General features: G+C 56.9%; 1 protein-coding gene across 7 annotated transcripts in view; it reads left to right on the top strand.

Annotated features, from left to right (window-relative positions):
* MCF2L (MCF.2 cell line derived transforming sequence like) overlaps positions 1–18516 on the top strand; it is a gene marked incomplete at both ends in the record, with an annotated part of 105497 nt that overhangs the window by 59368 nt on the left and 27613 nt on the right. For all 7 annotated transcript variants that reach the window (XM_080690060.1, XM_080690061.1, XM_080690063.1 and 4 more), the window contains 6 exons: positions 2653–2743; positions 11471–11590; positions 14619–14735; positions 15199–15348; positions 16233–16357; positions 17307–17421. In XM_080690060.1, the coding sequence (XP_080546186.1) occupies positions 2653–2743; positions 11471–11590; positions 14619–14735; positions 15199–15348; positions 16233–16357; positions 17307–17421 (718 nt within the window). The remainder of the gene's footprint in view (positions 1–2652; positions 2744–11470; positions 11591–14618; positions 14736–15198; positions 15349–16232; positions 16358–17306; positions 17422–18516) is intronic.

The raw sequence follows: 18516 nt of genomic DNA on the forward strand, positions 1-18516 counted from the left end.
CAGTGCTCCCGCGGCCACATGAAGCAACAGTGAAGTTCCTCTCCCAAAAGGCGGGTGGCCTGCGGTGGGGCTGGGCCATCCTGAGCGCCTCCTGCCCTGATGGTTCCCACAGGGCTCCCGCCCCACCTTGTGCACAGCTGAGCCGCCTCCCTCACAGTTCACGTAGTCTAGACCAAGTAGCAGTGACGCCCACCCAGAAGTACAAGCCAAGCCAGCCCCTCCTCGGGAGGGACTTAGCTCCTGTGTGCGTTTAGGGAACCAGGTAAGTCTATAGGTCCCCATGTTTCACGTGTAACTTTAATTTAAATTTTTTTGAGTTATTGATAACTGTTTTTTATGGGGAGACAATGCCCACTTGTGATGGGGTGGTTCGGTGACCATAACATAAAGACTTTTTGTACCTGGGACTTGAAGAATCCAGGGCAGCATTGGCACAGAGGGAGGATGTGCCCGGACACACGGCACGCTGGCCTGGGTGCCTGGGGTCCGACAGCCCTCAGCCTTCCTGCAGCATGAGAAGCCACTCGTGAGGCACCAGGCCGTGGGCAGCGGAGCAAGGGCGTGGGCTGGTGTGGAGGGACGCGCTCAGCCGCAGTGAGTGGCCAGTTCAGGCCTGGAAGAGAAGATTCCTGGCTCAGATCAGCCAGGTGTACATCAGGGGGACAGTGAAGGGTTTCCTGGGGACACAGAGACGGGATGGGGCTGTGGTCCCACCGTAAGCAAAGCTGTTTCAGAAAAGGGAGAAAACACGTCTGGCTTTGCTGTTCTGCAAAGCACGACCTCAGCAGCAGCTGCGTTACGTCGCGTCGGCGGTGGACTTGGGTTCGCTCACAGCCCAAGAGGTGGATGCTGTAATTAGTCTCAAGTTCACAGAAAAGGAAACGGAGGCGGCTCGTGGCTGAGTCCCTGTCAGGATGGTCTTTGGGGGCCACCCAGAGCGCTCAGGTCTGTCCCAACGTATATGTGCCCCTTGGCAGCACCCACCCTCGGCAGAGCCTGCAGGTTGGTCTTTGGCAGCATTTCTCAGACCCCTGGTTTAGACTGAAGGCTTGCTGGGCCCACTGATCTGAAACTGTAGGCAGAGTTTGGGTTGGATCCCTGGCTTAGAGTTACCTGGCAGGCCCAGCAATTCCCTGCGAGCCGGGGGAGCGGACAGGCGGAAGCCTATGCGCCACACTGCCCCAGAGGCTCCAGGGCTCCCTAGCTTGCACTCAGACTTGCTGTATGATCAGGGAAGTAAGCTGCAGCCCTGCGCCTCTCCAAGGAGCTGTGGTCTGGGCCCCACCTGACAGGGCACCTGTTAGTGGTCTACACTCTATGCAGCCACCACAAAGCTGGCTCCTGTGCCAGGGCCCTGGGCTCAGCCCGGACGGTGTGGCCTGGGCTGGGAGAGCTGCTGGATTTGTCCCACACTGGTGGCAAGAGCTTTAGGAACTTTAGCAAAACATTGCTTGGGGCCATTCAGAAGGAGCAGGGCACTGCGGGGCAGGCACTCCTGCAGCACCGGCCCAGGTGGAGAGGGGTTCTCTCTTGTCCACTCCTTAACTCACCAGCCAGTGGAGTCAGCCAGGCAGCAGAACGGGTCTGCAGTTTCTGTCCAGCAGTCAGCTGCAGGAAAGCTCTTTTGAATGGGACTCGTGTTTTTGTGCATTTTTGACTGCAAAGCATTTTAGTGTTTTTGAACCAAAGGAGCCTCCACGCGTGGACCTCCCACCCGGCGGGCGGCAGCGCCTGGATCCTGTGCGCATCGCTGTCTCCTCACAGGCCTGGCAGTCAGAGGGTCTTTACTGCGGAGCACGCAAGGCGATTCACAGGCTGCACGCTCTGTGTGCCCTGCAGAATTCTGACTTTCCTAAGCCCAGCAATGGTACTTTCAGAGATTTGGAAATTAGAGATTCAAGTCAGTGCCCGCGCCGGCCTCCCATCCCTTTCTGCTGGGGATTGGCTGGTGGTGGCAGCTGCTGGCATCAAGCAATTGGCTTAGAAGTGAAATTACACAGCGGAAGCGGCACTCCCACTCCCGTTCCTCCACGGTGACTCAGACTGTCACCCTGGGCTAAGCCAGGGATGGAGGGTGCACTCTGCAGCACCACGCGTGCCGTCCTGTCTCCTCACAGATGTTCCCGCCGCAGAGGGTGAGAGCTCTCTCTCCACGCCCGGCAGATGCCTGTGAGCCTCCGGACGCCTCGGGGCTCCCCTCCCAGAGCTGTAGCGATGCTGTGGGGAGTGACTTGTTAACGTGGACGAACACGGGGACCTCAGAGGCTGGGACCAACGCCATGTACGGGTCCTAAAACATGTTCGGGAGGGTTTAGCCAGCTGGCCGTCCAGGAAAAGAAAACTCCTCTCTTGTGGAATATACACCGCCTGGCTCCAGGAAGGACGGCTCTGCCTGGTCGTTGAATTGATGTGTCGGTGTTAGACTGAGAAATAACCAAATGCCAAAAATATCTTCCTTGTTTAGACAGAACCAAGTGCTGGGAACTGCGGAACGGGGAATGCGGTGCTGCCGAGGCTTCTCCGCGGCCTCTCGCCGTGCCCTGCAGACAGGGCTGAGGGCTGGGGGACCGCTCAGCGGGGCTCCCTCAGAGGCAGCCCGGGAAGTGGCCCCTGCCTGCTCACGCTAACTGAGCCCTCTCCTCCTGCTTTCAGCTTGCAAGATGCTGGCATCGGGTTCATCCTGGTCATAGACCGACGGCAGGACAAATGGACCTCTGTGAAGGCGTCGGTCCTGCGCATAGCCGTAAGTGTCGCGCCCGCCTGGCCCTTGCTGGTGACAGCACACTGCTCTTCTGTCTGGAGCAATGGCAGCTTGGGCTTCCCGATCTCTGCCGAGCAGGTGGGCTCAGTCGAGAGTGGCCGTGGAGGTGGCCACCTCACGGAGCCCGGCCGAGCGGCTGAGCGTGTGCCAGCCCACAGTGGCTCCCGAGTGTCGTGTGGGGATGCAGGTGTGTGTGTGGGCTGTGTACACGTGTGTGTGTGTGTGTGTTCTCAGATAGCTTGCTTGGGGGGGGGCCTGTTACAATTGCCTTTTCTCTTAAATAGAGCACAAAAGTTCTAAAGAGGCAGAATGTCAGGTATTGTATAGGGCCTTTAGGCAGAACGTCAGGTATTGTATGGGGCCTTTAGGCCAGAAGCTGGAAGTTCTATTGAGCGGCTTTTTCTCCAGACTTTTTCTAAAGGACTCCCTCCTTTCCAAGTCAGGGTTCTTTAGCTTGAAAACCAGGTGCCAGAGCCTTCCTCAGCCTTCCCTCCCTGCTTCCCGGGGCTGCCTTCACCAACTTAGAGAGCTCGAGGCTCTGTGGGCGGCCTCCACAGAGGAGTCTCCAGGCATGGAGAGGAGGCTGGCGCTGGCAGGAAGCCCCTGGGTCTCATCTTCCGCAGTCGCTCCCCCACCACCCGCCAGCTGGGGTTCAGAGCCCGCCTCCTTCACTCCTTGCTTCCCTGCTGCAGAGGCACAGCTGCAGGCTGGAGGCTTGACACTTGCTGCCGCCAGCAGACAGCTCAGCCCTGCTCCAGCCCTCCCAGCCTGCTGATACCCTCAGCTCCCCTCATCTTTCCAAATACAAGGTTGTTTCTTTTTTTAAACAAAGAAAAAGAAAAACAAAGAAGGGAAGCGACCCCATGAGATCGGCCTGCAGGAAAGCAGCGCCCTCAAGCAAACCTGCTGCTGCAGGTCTTGTCTCCGTGTGAGCAGTTTCATCCTCGGGTTTATGACCGACGGGCTTCTGAAGCAACCGGGCTCGTCTTTAAATATTTGTTTTGTGAAAATCATAACTGAACTAGATGTGGGGGCCCATGCTTGTAATCCCAGCACTTGGGAGGCTGAGATAGGACCACAGGTTCATGGCCAGCCTCAGCTACTTAGTGAGGCCCTCCGCAACTTAGAGAGACCCTGTGCCAAAATAAAGAATAAAAAATAGGGCTAGGAGTGTAGCTCAGAGGTAGAAAGCCCCTGGGTTCAATCTCCAGTACCACACGCACAAAAAAAAATCATATATATATGTGTGTATGGGGTCCCTGCCGAGACTGTGTCTGGACACACATAGGCTGTTTGTGAGTTTGGTGCAGAGGGAAAGTGAGCATGTATGTGTGTGTGTATATATATATATATACACTCACACATACATATATACATATATATTAGCCGAGAAGTTCACATTTGCATTTTTATTTTTGCACTGGCTCTCACAGCACAGTTCCCTATAATTCTCAGCATTCACCAGCATTGGATTGGAAACAGAAGTTAGTATTTTTTGCAGTGAAATTGTCAAGAATTGTCTTTGAAGTCCAGTGCCTTCCTATTGTAATCATGGACTGGCCAGGGCAGTGCAGAGGCCATCCGTCACCCAGCAGGTGTTCTGAGCCCCTCCCACGCTGGCCTGTGCCGTGGAGTTGAGGGGCAGTAACTGAGGGGCGCAGAGCATCGAGGGCGGCATGGCAGCGGAGGCCCCCAGCCATTGCATGGTGTAGGAGCCGCAAGTCAGGCCTCTGCTGTGCTGCCTATGTCTCCCCTCCCCAGCCTGCCCCATGGGGCTGGGGTCCCAGGCGAGGCTGTCTCTGGATACGCACGGTGCTGTCTGTGAGTTTGGTGCAGAAGAAGAGTGAGCAGCAAGGGAGAGATGTGGGGTGGATGCGGACAGCCACAAGGAGACCTGGATCCTGGGACCCTCCCACAGTGAAGGTATTAGACCATAGAGTCCTAAGGTCAGTGATACTGCCTGGAAGGGTCCAAGGGGTGACAGCGACCTTAGGTGCAACTGGGGGCTAGTGAATAAAAATAAGGAGGTGGTGGGGGTAGGAAGTGATTTTTTCTGTAAAGGGAGTGGTAGGTCAATACGTTTGGAACTCTATGGGCGTCGCTGGGGAGGGGGGGCCGGGGGTGGGGAGGGAAGCTTTGCCAGGAGCTGGGCCAGCCCCATCAGGACTCAGAGGGCCACCCTTGCCAGCTGAGAGGGCAGGTGTGGCCTGAGGTAGGAGGGCCTCCTGCTTTGTCGAAGAGGGGAGCTCGCTTGGGAGGGGCCCCGGATCTTGGCGCAGCGTTTGCAGAGGCCGCCCTGCCGACCCTGGTGCAGGACTGAGTCTAGATGGGCTCCTCCGGCCTGTGCTTTCCCCTGAGCGGCCGTGGGAAGGCCCACTCGGCACGCGCCCCGGCTGGAGCAGCCTAGAGCGTTCTGCACAGCCTTGCTCCAGCGCATGCTCCACCAGAGCCCAGCTCCGGGCCCGGACGCTGCAGGCACGGGCCGAGCCGGCCAAGGGCTGCTCTTATCTCCTGAGGCGCTGGCGGCCCAGCGAGATCCGCACTTACGTAACGCTCTGAGATCGCAGGCTATTCTTGGCCTATGTGTGCCGCTGCACCCGGAGCCGAGGCTCCCTGATTTGGGTGTTCTTTTTTCTTTTTTGGATGCCTTGGAATAGAAAAATAAGACTCTGGACGTCAGAATCCAGCGTTCCTAAAGTTAGCTTGCCTGTGTTTCCAAGGAGAACGCAGCCTCGAGGGTCCTGGCCACGTGTCAGAGAGTGAGTGCCCGGCCATGCGGGTGTCCACCTGTCACAGGCCCCTGGTCTCCGCTGGGGATGAAAGCGCGATGGCCAGGCCTGGCTGAGGACTCAGGCCTCTCGGGTCGTGGTCAGGCTGCCGGCTCAGGGTTTGCCTTATCCATGCATGAGTGAGTCTTTTACAAAACGCCCAAGGGCACTCTTACAAGGTGCTCTTCAAAAAGGACCCCTCCCCTGCTATGCTGTGCGTGTGTGTGCGCACGCATGTGTGTCCCCATGCACGCACACATATTTGGGTTTTGTAAAAGAGAGTACATATTTATGATTAGAGCTAGCCTGATTCAAACCAAAACTGCTTCCTAGGGTGCTCGGCTCAGGAGAATTGAATTTAAAGGTTTTGTTTGGTGGTACTGGGGTTCCTGGAAACCCTTCTGCCTCGGGTTCCACTCCCAGACCTATTTCTTATACTTTTTTATTTGGAAACAGGGTCTCGTAAGCCAGCGTGGCTGGCTTTGAACCTGCGCGATCCTCCTGTCTCCGCCTCCCAAGCGCAGGGATTACAAGCATGCGCCACCACGCCCAGCAAATTTAAAGGTTTTTGGCTGCTTGGGCCACACCGTTTTGCTCTAGAGCCTGGTAAGGAAAGGACCAGGCCAGATGTTGAGGGACAGGACCAGGCCGGACGCTGCTCCCCCGAGCACTGTGCAGGCACCTGCCCTGCACTGGCCGCTGGGCTCCAAGGAGGAGTGGACACAGGGTGGGAGAGCGAGAGGCGGAGTGGGGATGGGCCAGCACGGCGGGCCAGGGGCTTTGGGCAGAGGTGGTGCTGGCTGAGAGCCCTTCCGCAAAGCAGGCGTTATCCAGGTAGGGGTGAGCTTCCCCTGGGAACACAAACGGTGGGTGCGGGCCTGCGCGGGTGGCTGATCAGTGCACCCCGGGATCGGGCAGAGCCTAGGCTAGGAGGGTGGCCAGTCAGTGGCACAGGCTACCAGGAGAGAGGGGTCATGCCGTCGCACACCCTCGTGAGGAGCAGAGGCATGTGGGAAGGGCAGGGGGCCGGAGCGGGCAGCGGGGAGCTGAGAGCCAGCCCAGGCCGAGCGCTGCGGTGGAGGGCATTTCCTAGGCGCCTGCTGCTACTGTGAGATGCTTTTCAACTCACCTGTGTAGCGTCTACCTGGCCTGCAGAGGCCCAAGGAACCTGCAGACAGGGGGAAGGCTGGGGGCCAGGTGCCTAGCCCTCCCTATGGCTTCCTGTGGCAGCTGTGCCTCCACGAGCCGGGGGCAGCGCTACTCCTTGCATGATATTCCAGAAGGAAAGGCAGGCAGGGAGGCTTGTGTAGCATGGAGGGGACTGGTTGGAATGATTGTCCTTCTTCCAAAGTATTCCTCTCGTACATATTTGTACGGTGCTTATATCGCAGTCTTACTGGTACTAAGTGGGAGGGAGGTCTCCCTGCCCTTTCCCGCTTAATCCTCTGGACCGTGCGCCCTGAGAGTCTGGTAGCTGTGGCCTAGCCACTCTGCCTCTCCTCTGCAGCTCCTGGGCACTGTATTTCAAAAATTGCTATAAGAGTAGTCTCAAATGTTGTCAACACACACACACACGCGCACACACAGACACACGGATAAGTGGAGCCTGGCATGGTGGCACACGCCTGTAATCCCAGTATGTGGAAAGTTCACACAGGAGGATTAGAGGCTTAAGACAACGTCAGCAACCTAGCAAGACCCTGTTTCCAAACAGAAAAAGTTAAAATGGCTGGAGGGGTAGCTCAGAGGTAGACAGCCCTGGGTTCAATCCCCAGGACTAAAATGGCTGGAGGGGTAGCTCAGAGGTAGACAGCCCTGGGTTCAATCCCCAGGACTAAAATGGCTGGAGGGGTAGCTCAGAGGTAGACAGCGCCGGGTTCAATCCCCAGGACTAAAATGGCTGGAGGGGTAGCTCAGAGGTAGACAGCCCTGGGTTCAATCCCCAGGACTAAAATGGCTGGAGGGGTAGCTCAGAGGTAGACAGCCCTGGGTTCAATCCCCAGGACTAAAAGTTGAAAAGGGCAATGAGTATCTGAGGCGCTCGGTGCGCCCATCGCGGTGACTGGTCACCCCACGGCTGCACGCTGCCGCTCCCGGCGCCCCGTGGGAGAGGCCAGCAGGGCTCCCGCACTGCGCCTTCAGCAGCTCCGTGCATGGAGACTGGTTGTTGGCTGATTTCGCTTTTGCAACTTAGAGCTCCCCGTGCGTGTGGTAAGAGGTGTGTCTGGGTGACTCGCAGTGTTTGGCAAAGATGAATCTGGAAGGGATGTGCCTCTGGTAGACAGGCGGAGGGACAGCCCACAGCTCCAGACGCACCTTTTACCTCCCAGCTTTTGATCCCCAAAATGCCCAACCCACAGGGAACTTAGGAGGGCAGTGGAGGGGACAGTGCGTCTTCCCATTCTGGTCAACACTGTCCGTGTGTGTGTGCGTGCGTGTGTGCACGTGAGTGTACACATGTGCATAGGCACACAGAGACAGACATCCACAGAGACACACAGCACCACAGCACACGGACACATTGTACACAGAGACATACACACGCCCAGACCCTGTGCACACCCCACAAAGACACTCAGCACAAACACACACACCATTGGATCTGTCCAAGAGTCATTTCAGACATACAGGTGCGTATCTCCAAAGATGTGTTCCTGTGTGGCCACTAACACACTCAGGGGTGTGCATGTGTGTGGGGGGGGGCACTGGAGATGGAACCCAGGGGCATTTTACCTCCAAGCTACACCCCAGCCCTATTTTATTCTTTATTTTGAAACAGGGTCTTACTAAGTTGCAGAGGGCCTGGTAGTGAGCCAACTGTCCCATTTCTCAGCACTCCCAGCCAAAACAGCATCTGGGAAGCCAGATGTGCCGCACGCCTGTAATTCCAACACTTGGGAGGATGGGACCGGAAGATGACAAGTTCAAGGCCAGCCTCAGCAACTTAGTAAGACCCTATTTCAAAATAAAAACTAAAAAGGGCTAGGGGGCCGAGCGTGTTGGCTCACGCTTGTAATCCCTGCACTTGGGAGGCGGAGACAGGAGGATTGCACAGGTTCGAAGCCAGCCTCACTGGCTTAAGAGACCCTGTTTCCAAATAAAAATATAAAATAGGTCTAGGAGTGTAGCCCAGAGGTAGAAGGGCTTCCAGGAACCCCAGTACCACCAAAAAATAAAATAAAATAAGTAAAATAAAAAGGGCTAGGAGTGTAGCTTGAAGGTAGAATGTCCCTGGGCTCAATCTCCAGTACCAAAAATAAAAAAATTAAAACATCATCCTGGCTGGGCGTGGTGGGCACACTTGTAATCCCAGCATTTGGGAGGCTGAGACAGGAGGATCTGGGTTCGCAGCCAGCCACAGTTACTTAGTGAAGCCCTTTGCAGTTCAGCGAGACCTTGTTTCAAAATAAAGAATAAAAAATAGGACTGGAGGTGTAGCTCAGAGGTAGAATGCCCCTGGATTCTGTCCCCAGTACCACAAAAAAATAAAATAAAATGTCATCCTGTGTGAATGGGATCGTGAGTACGTTTGTTTTCCCAAGAGAGCTAACGTCAGGTTCACGGGGCGTTCCCAGGCATCTGTGTGGGTGGAGATCCTCCCACTCCTCTGGGGTGTCCCCAGTGGACTCCTGGAGATCCTGTTAACTTGGCCTTGTGTGTGTGGCTGGCGTCCTTACCCTCCCTCCAGAGCTCCACAGGCCTGCGGTGGGCAGTGCAGGGCGGGTGGCCCCTGCCCCGCAAGCACCAGACTCAGAGCTCTTTCTGTCTGTTAACGCTGAGGCACAGACTTTCAGAAGCGCATTTTTTGCTTAAGCTTTAGTATATTTGTTGGTTACTATCAGACAAATATAATTGGTCAGGTTTCCACTGCTCTATTTGAAATTAAATATACTACGTCAGGCTGGGTAAATGTGGCTTTGAGCCTTGAGAAAGGTATTTGAACTTGGGAAAGGCTTTTCATTTGAGTTTTTGGTTTATTGTTTTGCAGGGGGGGGATGGGATTCCAGGTGTGTGCCATCACACCCGGCTTACTTCTGTCTTTTTTTTTTTTTTTTTTTTTTTGCGGGTCTGGGGGTGGAACCCAAGGGGATTCGACCTCCGAGCTACACTTCCTGTCCTATTTTTTTATTCTTTATTTTGAAACCAGGTCTCACTAAGTTGCAGAGGGCCTCACTAAGTAGCTGAGGCTGTCCGCGAACCAAGATCCTCCGGTCTCAGCCTCCCAAATGCTAGGATTACAAGAGTGCTCCACCACGCCCGGCTTTACTTCTATCTTTAGTAAATTTTTAATTTAGACATCCCCCACATATAGACAAATGGTTGGTTCCAGCTCAGAGGCCTTCTGCGTGCGTGCGCGCTCTCTCTCTCTTTTATGTTCACAATACTTGCCTGTGTACATCCTTGAAAGCTCCTTGCTTACCCGGGATCTTACCTTTATTCTATTTCATGTGGAAATTCAATTCTAGAGCAGAGACAAGGGAGGGGAGGGAGCCGTGGCCTCCGGACGGTGCACGGAGTGCTGCCCTCCTCCCAGGGCGGGTTGGTTGGTGGACGGGTTGGTCAGGGCCTTCCTGCCACCTGCTCAGAGCACTACAAAAACTCTCCTGGAGACGGGTGCCGGCTCCTTCCGGAACATTTGGCCTGCCCTTCAAGGACCAGGCTTCAGGAAGTGTGAATCCAGGGTGGTAAGACTTGGTGAAATTTAGAAAAGCGTGACTCACCATCGCTCCAGGGAGGCTGTCACCAGGGTGGTTTCCTTAAATAGTGGTGGCCAATTTCACAAGTAGTGGGACAGGTTTGGAAGTTCTCCTGTTGCTAAGTGACCTAGAATCCGGCCTCAGGCATCTGGATGTTGAGGGTGGTATTCTGGACCCAAAGGATTAGCGGCCGAGATGTTTGTCTGGGGCCCAGGTGTCAGGACAAAGTCACTGCCTAGTTTCCAGGTCTCGGGACGAGGTGGCTGGCCACAGGTAGCTTCTGCAGCGCCTCCTTGTGATTGAGCTCAGCCGCACATTCTTGCTGAGCTGTTGCTGCAGCCACAGAAGGTGGGCAGGACGTGGAGGTAGTGGGTGGTGTCAGGCCCACCCGGGGACACGCAGGTCTCCTCAGGATGGACTGCAGGACACATGCTGTCCACCAGGAGGCGCTCTCCATACTCATTCACAGCACATAGCAGGCCCCTGCTAGGGCGCCCATCCCCAGCGTGTGAAGTAGCCAGTGATGTCAGGACCCCCAAGTGGAAGCACAGAAACTGGGGACGTGAAGGGCAAGTGTCTTCTCCCAGGGCGAGTCTCCACCACCCTGGGTGGGCAATCCGCTGCCCAGTGACAGAAGCCAGTGTCCAGGAAGGCAGGCACCACTTTATCTCCATGCCGCAGTGGAGAAACTGAGGCACAGTGGAAACACTGACTTACCCAGGGTCACACACCTTGTAAGGCAGAGCAGTGGCCAGACACGTCCGTGAGCCTGTTGAGGGCAGGTGTGATCGCGTGGGTACTAGCTGGTTTTAATTTAGCTCTAGGTAATACATGCATGTGTTGATGTAGGGTTTTTTTTGCACGTATACTGGCCTCCTGGGACTTCCGTGACAAAGCGCCGTGGCTTGGGTGGCTTACACCAGAGAAATCCGTTCCCCACAACCCTGGGGGCGGAGCCTGAGATGAGGTGTGGCAGAGGTGGGCCTTACGTCTCTCAGCAGCACCTCTCTGCCTTTGCTGCCACCACGCCACACGTGTCCAAATCCCCTGCCCACGCGGGCCACAGCCACATGGTCAGGCCGCCCTCACGGGCGTGCCTCGCTCGGCGCCCCGTGAAGCCGTTCTGTACAGGTCCTGTTCTGGGGACTGGTTGACGCTTCCACACGTGCATGGTGGTGGGATCCAACCCGGAACAGCCTAACAGCCCTGACTGCTGAGCCACAGGCCCTCCTCCTTTCTCACAGGCCTCGTTCCCCGCAAACCTGCAGCTAGTCCTCGTGCTCCGCCCCACGGGGTTCTTCCAGAGGACTCTCTCTGACATCGCCTTCAAGTTCAACAGAGATGACTTCAAGATGAAGGTGCCGGTGAGTACCCTCGGCCTCGGCGGGGCTGAGCTCGGCTGCGCGCAGGGCCCACCGTGACCACCAGCTTCAGGTCCAAGGAGCTGATGCAGAGCTGCAGCTATCAGTAAAACCCTGCGGGACTCAGCCGGAAGCCCCGCCTCCTTAGGCTGTGGGAGCAGAGTCCCTCCCCGGCCCCAAGCAGTGAGGCAGGAAGCCCGGCTCTATCAGAGAGACGCTAGTAATAGGACGTCACTACCCCTGGCCCGTAGGCCAGGAGTGCAGCCTTCGTCTGCAGAAACCCCAGGGAAAAGGGGGTAGGGGAGACCATGTGCATGTCCCCAGCTGGGGGAGGCTGGACCCATGTCGGGAATGGCCCAGCAGGGCAGTCCCTGCCAGGTCTCTGTGACAGCAGCCGGCATCTGACACCCCCTCACACTACCCACTGAGAAAGGACTCCTGGCACTGCCTAGCTGTCCTTTCAACTCTGTGAAGTCCCTGCAGACCCATGCAGTCAGAAAGGCTGTTTCCTGGGAAGCCTGGTCTCGGGTCTGCCAGGCAGGAGTCTACCTCCTTCTCACAAAGAGAACAGGGACTCGGGGTCCAGCAGCATACCCCACAGAACTCCCCGATGAAGCCACACAAATTGGTCTTAGAAATCGAAGATGCCAGGCCTTGGGTCACCACCCCGGGGTTCTGGCCTGCAGCTCAGGCCTCCTCCCTGCCCCATGTGAAGTTTCTGCAGCAACCTCAGCACCCTCAAGCATGTCTGGCCTCTGCTCCAGACAACAGGAGCCTTCGCTGAGCATAGTGCCAAGGATGGGGGCCCGGGCCACCTGCCCGTCCGTCCTGCCCCCACGGTCGTCCTCCCTGGGGGTCACCTGGGAACCAATACCTGGCACGGTGTGCCTGCACGGGACAGGGACATTCCTGGAGCCACGGGTAGAACCATGCTGGCAGTCACCCTTACCCAGCTGGAGTCTCATGTCCTGACTCGAGAGCCAGGTGCGGGGTGTGTCTGCCTCAGTGTGCCCAGGCTCCTCTCCATCCCGGGAAGAGAACCGCATTCCCACAGGCCCTACCTACAGCCTCTCGCGGGAGGCAGGACAGACGGGCCTCTTCTCAAACTTTCACTTTGGCGTTGTGTGAGCGGGTTGTCCAAAGCAGTGTACGGAGACCATCCGTGGCATCTGCAAACCACGGACCTGTGTTAGATAATTCTTCTGAATAACAGAAGGGCTATCTGGTGGTAAAAAATGCTTTAGTGTTGCCGGGCATGGTGGCGCACGCTTGTAATCCCGTGCTTGGGAGGCAGAGACAGGAGGATCGCGCAGGTTCGAAGCCAGCCGCACGCGCTGGCTTAGGAGACCCTGTTTCCAAATAAAAATGTAAAAATAGGTCTGGGAGTGTAGCCCGGAGGTAGAAGGGCTTCCAGGAACCCCAGTACCACCAAAAAATAAAAGAAAAATGCTTTGGTGTTGGTGCTGGGGCAGGGTGGGGAGAAGAAATCTGAAGTCCCCGTGCCTTTTTATTTATTTATTTATTTATTTATTTATTTATTATTTATTTTGCAGTACTGGGGTTGGAACCCAGGAGCATTCTATACCTCCAAGCTATAGCCCCACCCCTATTTTTTATTCTTTATTTTGAAACAGGGTTTCACTGAGTTCCAGAGGGGCTCACTAAGTAGCTGAGGCTGACCTTGAACTGCGATCCTCCTGTCTCAGCCTCCCGAATGCTGGGATTACAAGCGTGCCCACCACGCCCGGCTGTCCCTCTGTCTTTTCTCTCATGGTTGAAAACTCCAAGCACAGATAGGACATTACTGAGAAACAGAAATCTAGCAGGAGGTGACAGCATCCTTGGACTGCCCAGTCTGTCTTCGCCCCACTGGCCAGGAACCAGGGTTATCTGGCAGCAAGTGAATAATTTTATTAGAACAGAGAGAGTGGCGTGATCCCTCTGGGAAACTCGTTTCTAGGCAAAACTCAGATTTGAACATGTTTTTAAAGGGGGACCTGCTGTAGTCAGGGTCCCCGACACCGGCCCTTCTCAGTGCTGCTCAGGGGATACTTTGCAGGGCGCATCCTGTGCATAGTGGGCTTTCAGCAGCATCCTGTCCCCACCCGCCAGATGCCAGACTGGTCCCGGGCATTACCAGATGTGCTCAGGGCAAAGTCACCCGCAGCTGAGAACCCTTGCAGCACCGTGTTTAATAATACACAGAGTGGCATCCAATAACTTCAGCCAGGCCCCTGAAGACCTGTTTTGTAGTATCTGTCTGCCAGTTTACAGAAGTTCTTACTTTAATTTAAAATTCATAGCCCGGTGTGATGGCGCCCACCAGTAATTGGGAGGCTGAGACAGGAGGCTCATGGGTTTGAGAACAGCCTCACTAAGTAGTGAGGCACTCAGCAACTTCGTGAACCCCTGTTTCAAAATAAAATAAAGTAAAATAAAATAGCGGTGAGGGCATGGCTCAGAAGTAGAATGCTCCGGGTTTAGTCCCTAGTACCACACACACACACACACACACACACACACACACACGCACACAGCTTAATGACAGAATGACTTCAAGAAAGGCAAGAGAAACAGAGGAGTGAAGACAACCCCCTTGGCACCCTGACCCTGTCTCCTGCGCAGGGAGGCCCTTGGGGCCATCCGTCTGGCAACATGGCAGCTGACTTTGTGGTGCTGACCGATCCTCTCGAGCACCGTAATGACCTCGTGGCACCGTCAGCCACGTGGAGACCACAGCTATCTTCTTTGATGGGAGCATTGTTAGCAGGCCACGCTCCCCTCACGAGCTACCTGCCAAACGCCATTGCCGGCCATGTGCCAGGCCCTGTGCCAGGGTTTTGCACACCTCCACAGCCACCACTGACTCCTCGCCCTAACCTGGGAGAGCCGTGCTCACACGGCCACTGGAGAGCTGGAGGGGCACAGGAGAACAGGCAGCTGGCCTGAAGTCAGCCGCCTGCACGCAGAGATTTACCAGGGCTGCCCGGGTCATTCGCGGGGCTCTCCTGACGGGCTCTCTGCCCTCCAGGTCATAATGCTGAGCTCAGTGCCAGAACTGCACGGCTACATTGACAAGTCCCAGCTGACCGAGGATCTCGGGGGGACCCTGGACTACTGCCACTCCAGATGGCTGTGCCACCGCACGGTAAGCTGCCGCGCGCCAACTCACGGTAAAGCCGCTGCGGTGTGTCCTTCCCAAAAACATGTTCACATGAACCGAGCTTTCCTCCCCAAGAATGAGAAGATGGTCTCAGTAGACCTTAGTCATCGTAAAGAAACAGCATGAGTAATGAGCTTGGGAGTGGCGCTCTCTGGGCCAAAAAAGATGACAGACAGAAAGCCAAACCCTGTGTTGCAGTTTGCAACACGAGCACTTCTCCTCACGAGGAGGGAGACAGGGACTCCCGGGCGCAGGATGACTCTGGGTGATGGCAGTATTTATAAGGCCTGCCCGGTACGTGTCTGGGAAGCTCTCGAGGGAGACTCGGGGAGGTATCACTTTTACCCGTGCGTCCGCGGGGCTGGCTGGCTCACAGCATGGTGTCGGCTTTCAGAGCGGCCGGCCATTGCTGTGCGAGGCTCTGCGACCGCGGTCCCCCTCTCCCCAGGCCATTGAAAGCTTCGCGCTCATGGTGAAGCAGACGGCTCAGATGCTGCAGTCCTTCGGGACCGAGCTGGCGGAAACGGAGCTACCCAATGACGTGCAGTCGACACGCGCAGTGCTCAGCACACACACCGGGAAGAAGGACCAGGCAAAGGTACGCGGGCTTCCGCGGGGGCTGAGGTCGTGGAGCATGGCTCCCACTCTGCGCATGAGACCTAGAGCCGGCCCTGGGGCATTGGGCCAGACTGAGAACATGAAGAGGTTCCAGAGATGCCGCCTGGTGCCCATGAGAATGGAACGTAGCCCTTTCCGACGTGGCCGGTGCGTAAACATGGCACAGCTTCGCAGGACAGCCTCTGTCTGTCCTTACTTGGTCTAGCGCGGGCTTGAGTGACTTAGGATCCCAGCAAAGCCAGGGATAGCGGCAACCCTTCCTGCAGCGACCCTGAGCATCGGCAGTGCCTCTGTAGCCGGCGAGGGTAGCGGGCAGGATTTCTGCTCGATTCCTCCACCAGCAGGTACTGAAGTCATGGTTGACTATCCTGTATAAAGGCCCATTGCACTCCCGGGTTCATGTCACGGTCTGGGGTGGACAGCTCTGTGTCACTGCGACCCTGGCTGGTCTTGTGTAGCTGGTTTTGAAGTAGCAGCAGCCGGGTGGCCTGACGCACCGTGCATCCTAAGGATGGTGCCATGTCTGCCGGGCGGACAGCTCACACCCCAAAGCCAGGCCCTTCTTTCCTGAGCATGGAGGCTGGCAGTGGGGGAGGGAGGGCTAGGCAGCCTGGTGTCAGGTTACGTTTCTACCTGATCCCGATGCCCCTGCTGACCTGTAACCCTAGCTCTGCCCCTTGCAGCAAACAGAAGCGCAGGCGCCCCACACCTGCCTTCCCAGCTGTAGTGGAATGTGTGTGCTTGCAGTGGCTCGGGAGAGGGTGTGTGCCTGTGGTGCACAATGCCCCCGAAGTCTAGCCACTGCTGGACCTGCTCTGGGTGCCAGCAGGCAGGCAGCGGTACAAGGCTGTGCTCTATCTGTAGGAGGAGCTGCGGCTAGCCCTGAAGGAGGGCCACAGCATCCTTGACAGCCTCGGGGAGCCGCTGGCCGAGGGCACGGTGCACAGCGTGAGCCAGGATCAGCTGGACAACCAGGCCACGGTGCAGAGGTGAGGCCCAGACCCCCAGATCTGCCTCCAGCCCAGGCAGTGGTGCAGGCTCGTGGCCTCTGTGAGCACACTAGGCCGCAGCCCGGGGAGATCCCGACAGGCCCAGCAGCTGACCCTGCTCCCCAGCACTAGCGCAGCCACCAGCACCATGGCCAGCTGTCATCTGAGCTGAGTGGACCCCAGCACCCTCCTCAGGCCAGCACAAGTGGCCAAGGGCCTTAGATTCCTGCAGCTTCTGCCTCCTGAGCGGGCCCTGGAAACGGGCAAGCTGCCCAGCTGTGTGTCACAGCCTCAAGTTTTGAGACACGAGGTTTCCTGTCATTGTAAAAGGCAGCGTTTATGCATTGCCCTGGCTCCAGCCTTCTGCCAAGCTCCTCTGCAGATAGTGCCAGCCCCGCCCCGCCCCGCCCCGCCCTCCACCAGCTGCAAGGCAGGCAGCCCTTGGCCCCTCCTCCCACACTGGGAGGTGACCATCAGGCCACTTGGCCAGGGCTGCAGGCAGAGCAAGCATGCTGCACTGGGGGGGGGCATTCGGCGGAGGGCACCCACCTAGACGGGTGCAGGACCCTTGAGGGGTACTGTCAGCTGCCTTTCAGCCCCTCCTCGGCTTCCCAAGTCCAGGTCTCCTCGGGGTGAGGCCGAGCTCTTGGGCTGGCCGAGCAATGCAGGTCTTGCCGGCGGCAATGCCCAGAGGGAGAGAGGAGGCTGTAGATGTTGGCCTCAGAGGAGGCTGTAGATGTTGGCCTCAGCCTCCCATCTCTGACCCAGAGTTGTGTCTAACCTTCTTGGTGAGGTAGGGGAGGGTGCAGGAAGGGAGTCGCTGGCCCAGGGGTTGCCTTTCCTCGTGCTGTGTCCCATGGAGACCTATCCGCTGTGGAGGAGCCATGCTGCCCTCCAGAGGCCCTGGGAGGCCGGCTCTGCTCACCTGCCGGTTTCTCCGCCCTCCCAGGCTCCTGGACCAGCTGAATGAGACGGAGGCGGCGTTTGACGAGTTTTGGGCGAAGCACCAGCAGAAGCTGGAGCAGTGCCTGCAGCTCCGGCACTTCGAGCAGGGCTTCCGGGAGGTGAGCGGCGGCGGGCGGACACGAGGAGAGGCCTCCAGCCGGCCTGCTGCACACAGACCCAGGAAGCTGGGCGCTGCCCGGGGAAGTGACAGTTTGCAGCTCATTTCTCTAGGGAAAGAAGGCTTTTCAGAGCGGCTGAGGCCTTTTTATTTAGATGATCACAGGTCATTTGCAGCTTCACCCACTTCCCCAGTGGTGACGAGCTACAGTTTCCATTTGGCGGCCAGGATACTGGCCACACAGTGGGCACACAGCTGTACCTCCCTCGGGCCCCTGCACTGCTCTCCCCTCCCCAGCCGCTGGTGGCCACGATCTAGCTGTCTGGAGGCTGCTATGGAAGCAGTCACCCAGCCTCTTTGCTTTGGGGACTAGCTCTTTCACGCAGCGTAATGCTGGAGGTTGCCACATTGGCCCACATTGACAGTATCTTCCCTTTTTTTTTTTTTTGTGGTGCTGGGGGTTGAACCCAAGGTGTCTACTGCTGAGCTACACCCCAAACCTATTTTATTTTTTATTTTGAAATGGAGTCTTGCAAAGTTGCTGAGGCTGGCCTTCAAAACTGGGATCCTCTGTCTCAGCCTCCCAAGTGCTGGCATTACAGGTGTGCGGCTCACGCTCGGCCCTCTTTATTCCCCTGGTATCTCTTAGTGCAGATGCAGCTTAGCCTCCACCTGCTGAAGGATGTCAGGGCATGGCGGGGGTTTTGCCACCATGCATAGGGCACAGTAGACACCCAGGTCTGCGCTGGGTGAACTGTCTTCGTTGCTGAGGCGAGTGCTTCCAGTGCACCAGTGGGGCAGAGCAGGAGTCAGCCACATGTTCAGGGTCTTTGGGGTTTTCTTGGTATTACTGGGGAGTTTCCCCACAAGCCCAGTGAGTGTGAGCTTCCCTGCAAGCCGAGCGAGTGTGTTTCCTCACTCCCTGTGGGGTTTGGTGTGGCCGTGGCCGCTGGGCGCACGAGCTGGCAGCTGTGCAGCGGCCTCGCTGCGGTTGTGCTCTGCGTCCCTACGGCGGCAACACCGAACCTCTTCTGTGCGCCTCTGCAGACCATCCTGGGCGAAAAGTCCCCGTATTTCTGTTGCCCACTTTCCACCC

Source organism: Muscardinus avellanarius (assembly GCF_963383645.1).
Source record: "Muscardinus avellanarius genome assembly, chromosome: 2".
NCBI classification, from domain to species: Eukaryota; Metazoa; Chordata; class Mammalia; order Rodentia; family Gliridae; genus Muscardinus; species Muscardinus avellanarius.